The 4,738-nt window shown below is 32.2% G+C and overlaps 1 protein-coding gene across 1 annotated transcript; it reads right to left on the reverse strand.

Annotated features, from left to right (window-relative positions):
- Positions 1 to 367: 367 nt before the first annotated feature.
- LOC114378518 (heavy metal-associated isoprenylated plant protein 3-like) lies at positions 368 to 1,014 on the reverse strand. Its single transcript, XM_028337117.1, has 2 exons — positions 935 to 1,014; positions 368 to 845 (listed from the first exon to the last, which is right to left on the reverse strand). The coding sequence occupies exon 2, from the start codon at positions 808 to 810 to the stop codon at positions 418 to 420; it is 393 nt and encodes a 130-aa protein (XP_028192918.1). The 5' UTR covers positions 811 to 845; positions 935 to 1,014; the 3' UTR covers positions 368 to 417.
- Between the last annotated feature and the right edge of the window lie 3,724 nt (positions 1,015 to 4,738).

A 4,738-nucleotide genomic window follows, 5' to 3' on the forward strand; every position in this document is an offset into this window, starting at 1 on the left:
TCCTCACAATATTGACACCTCATAAGGTCTTTAAAATGGTGCGGCATTCTTATTTTCATTCCGTCCCAACCCCAAATCCCCAATCATAAAATTATCAAGAGTGATAAAATAAGCTAAACCAAGCTAATTGGTTCTTTAAGTATTCTTCCATTTCAACATTTACATTTGCATCATATACTAACAATAACAAAGTCTATAACATGAACATCATTGGTTAATCATATATTGAAGACCTTCCTATTAACTGAAAAATTTTCTATAGGCTTTTCCACACCTAGAAAATAAAAATAAAAAAGATTGTCTTTTTAACTAACTGAAAGAAAAAACTAAATACACTATTCTCTATTGTACCACAAGGTAGAACCAAATCAAATCCTCTATTGCCGAGTATCGTCAAATCATCATAAACTCAAAGCCTCACATAATGTGACAAGCATAGGGATTTTCGTCGCTGAACATCTGCGACACAGGATGATATTGCCCCATGTAGTTATTAGAGTATTCACCATAACCATAACCATAACCATATGCAGGTACCATATAGCTGACAATGTTCTGGTCCATTTTCCCCTGGCAATTATCACCACCACTCTCATTATCCTTATCAGTGTTTCCTTTGCCGCCGCCATGGCCATTGTCACCCTTTTTCTTCTTCTTGGCAGAGCCATTCTCCCCTTTCTCATCGCTTTCCTTTTCCTTCCCCTTCTCTTTCTCCTTCTTGGGAGGTACCACCTCAACATTCCTCTTAAACTTCTCCTTCAACTTCTTTGCCAAAGCTGTTACATCCATCGTTCCCTTCACCATCACCATCCCCTTCTCTCTATCTATACCCACGTCTTTAACCCCTACGCCACAGTACCAATTCAACACACGTCAATAAAAAAACACCAAACAAAAATCTGAAAACAAATATAAAAAAAATTATGAAAGACACCTTTTGTCTTCAACACCGCCCTGCGAACCCTATCGCTGCAACCCTGGCATGGGCAAAGCGCCGTCACCTTCAGTACTGCCGTCGTCACCGGAGCCTGTCATGAAAAAAAATCAGACAAAAAAAAACACCACTTTAACTAAAAATAATAACAGAGAGAGAGAGAACCTCTTTGTCTTTAGATTTTTTGTCGTTGTTTTTGGGCTTGTCTTTGTTGGGAAGGGAAGAGACAATGTCGACATTCTTCTTCATCTTACGAGCGAGCTTGTCCCTCAGTTTGGCGGGGTCAACGTTTCCGGTGACGGTCAACTTCCCGGTCTCAATCTCCGGCTTCAAACTCTCCACGCCTTCAACAAGAATGTTTAATTTCAACGCTTCAGTTAAATCAAATCAAAACAAAACAATAAATAAATAAATAAACAATATTAAAATTTTAAAAAGATATATGTTTTATGTTTAAGAATTAAGAGTTGGCATGTAAACCTTCGAAACCGCAAACGCATTTCACGATTCTGGAAGCACATCCTTCGCAATGCATGTCCACCTTTAACACTAACGTTGTTGGATTTGAGGATGTTGTTTCCTCTTTCTTCTTTCCTTTGTCCTTTTCCTTGTTCTTCTTGTGCCCATAATCACTCTTCTTCGTCTGCTTCTGCAATTCAAAAGGAGTGCTTAATTAACACTAACAATATACATTTAACAATGCGGAAAAGAAAAAGAGAAACAAAGAAGGAGTTGTTGAAGTTCAACCTGACCCATTATTGATTATGAAAAATAGCAGTAAGTAAACGTAACTGACGCTAGTGAAGTTTTATAGTGATAGGGGATAGGGGGAAGGTGAGGTTAAATGCTTGATAACTGTGAAATATGCCACGTTCTACATTTCTTTTTTTTTTTTTTCTTTTTAAATTACTATAATAACTTGAGGCTGTAGCTTTTTACATCGGCTTCTGTTAGTACGTTCTGTGATTGGGTTGGGCCGTTATCAAATTTGCGGCTCTGGACCTTCTTGCTCTTCCACGTGGGCTGTCTCACACATTTAACCCTCCTTGCCTTTTCCGTTTACACATTTAATTTACTTTAAACTCTGGGTTGAAATCAAATGTAGAGTTTACTGCTAATTTAGTAGCTTAACAAGTAACGTAACAATGGTGTAAATTGTTTCGAATGTTATCATTTTTAACCAATAATATTGTTTCTCTTAACAAAAATTAAGAGAAATATTTGTGTGGTACTCTTAGACACACTTTTTTTAATATATTTTCTTTAATTGATTGAAATGTGTTGGAAATTATTAAAAATTATCGGTCTCGCATCTTATTAAATGATTGTATCTTCCTACATTATAATTTTTAATAAATTTCAATCAATAATAAGATGTGTGTTAGGATTAGTGTATGTTTGGTTCCAAGTTAAAGATCACGATGTTTCTTATCCCACTAGATCAGAGATAGGGGTGTTTGTAGGTCTCTTCGAGTCGATTTTGGTCAACTTCAATGCACAATACAATCAAATTTGATTTTTGTTTTCATAAAAAGAATTTGAAATTCAATCCAACCCTACCCATTCATGAACGGTTTGGTTCAGTCGACACCAATGAATTGTCCATTCAAATTTGATCCTTTTTTTTAATTACTATTTTATATCATATGATTCATTCAAATATTCAATAAAAAACCTACTTTGCGGATCCAATTTTTAGCATTAATAAATTGAGGAACCTATTTGAGACACTCTGAAATTGAGAAAAATACAAAAGAAAAAGGTGAGATTAGTAAAGGAAATGGAAAGAACAACGCTACAATCTTGAAAGATTAACAAGTTGAAGATGATTCGTCATAAAGAATAGAATTCTTTGATAAGAACCTATGTTTCACACAAGAATCAAGAGAGACACTCTCTTAATTGTGTCCAATATGAAATTTCATAAAAAAACCTGTCAACAAAGTGTGTAAGAAGTCTATTTATAACTCCTACTAATAATTTAATTTAGGCCCAAGACCGAATAACTAATCTAATAATTTAAAGACTTACAAATAATAATAAGAGGTCATAGCTCATTAAAAGTCTAAAAATAGGTCTAAAATACAATTAAAAATGAAAATAAATCTTATTCTAAAAGTTGACTAAAATAAATGAATTTCCCTTCTTCTTCTCTTTCCTCCATGAAAGAATTAAGTCTCTCATTGAATTCTTCTTGAAATTTCTTACTCATTGCTCTAGTGATTGGTCCATCCATAAGCCAAAATTTTTCTCCTTGGACAGTCCTCTATCACCACGGGTGTTTCCCATCCCATTGGATCAGAGATAGAGGTGTTCGCGGTCCGGTTCGAGTCGATTTTGGTCAAATTCAAGACCCAACTTAATCAAATTTGATCGGTTTGATTCAGTTCGATTTTCATAATTTTTCTTTTTGAAACTCAATCCAACTCATTCATGAACGGTTTGGTTCGATTCGGACCAAGGAATTATCCTTTTAAATTTGATTTTTTTATTAGAATTACTATTTTATATCATGATTCATCCAAATATCCAATACAATTAATATAATATTATCAAATATCTGAAAGTAGTAAAATTGATTCATTTAATACCATCAACATAATATTCTAAAATAAACTGATACAAATTAAAATAAAATATTTTTCAACAAGATTTACTATAATAGTTTGAATCACACCTATTTTCTACAAATTAATTTCTTGCAATCAGATTTGTTGAAACCAGATTTGCTAAAACAAATTAACAAAATATGATCCATTGATATTATAAACATGACAGAAAAACTAAATATAACAAAAAGCTAAAACAAATAACAATGTACCTGCAAGTAATGCATTAAGAATTGTGTTCCAACCCTTAGAGTCCCAATATTAATAGTATTTAAAATCAAATCAAACAATTCTAAAAATTTTGATCGGTTCAATTCGGTTTTGATCGGATATCTATAAATCTAAACATGTGATCAAACCTTTACATGAACAATTTTGATCTGTTTGATTCAATGTTGATTTAAATACATAAATGACTCAACCCAAATTGTTTGGATTGGTTTAGGTTAATTTGGGTTCACGGGTGACATATACCCGTGAACACCCATACTCAGAGACTAATATGGCTAGTAATGTATGGTTGTTGCTAACTTAAGAAAATTTTTACATACGGTGGAAATTGAACATAAACTCTCTAGCTAGATCATTTTTACTCGTGTGAATGCAATAAGACCTTACACCAATACATCAACCCATTGAGTTGAATGAGTGTGTTATTAGCCCTCCTCAAAATTTAATTTTATAAATTAATGTTAAAAGACATATCAATTGACATTTATCCTCTAAGTGTTCACATGTATATTTATTTAAAATAAATTGATGTCAAAGTTAATTTTAAAATAAGCATGTGATTGAATGGTTTTATTCTTTATTTTATATTAATTTATAAAATAAATTACGTTTAAAAACATATCAAATAAACTATTGTTTGGACTTCTGATTATTTTTTATGGATGGACTTCTGGTTCAGATAAATGAAGAAATATAACTATTTATTTATTTTCTTGTTTTAAAATAAATGGAAAACTAACATACTGTGTTCAATGGATCAAAAGGATAGGAACCACCTTCACTTGCTTCTTTCATTGAATATTCAACCTAAGCGTTCACACAAGATCTTAATCTATATTGGTGTCTTAAGTTTCATGAAATAATTTCTTTCATTTGGATTTATTGAAAATTTCATAGACTAATGTGTATACCAAAGTGTCACCGAATAAAATATGTTTTCTTATTGTATATGTAAATGATATTT

This window comes from Glycine soja, chromosome 12, assembly GCF_004193775.1.
Source record: "Glycine soja cultivar W05 chromosome 12, ASM419377v2, whole genome shotgun sequence".
In the NCBI taxonomy this organism is placed as follows: Eukaryota; Viridiplantae; Streptophyta; class Magnoliopsida; order Fabales; family Fabaceae; genus Glycine; species Glycine soja.

What these genes read in the sequence shown, in the direction of transcription:
- LOC114378518 (XM_028337117.1), bottom strand. Translation starts at nt 810, where the DNA reads ATGGTGATGGTGAAGGGAACGATGGATGTAACAGCTTTGGCAAAGAAG.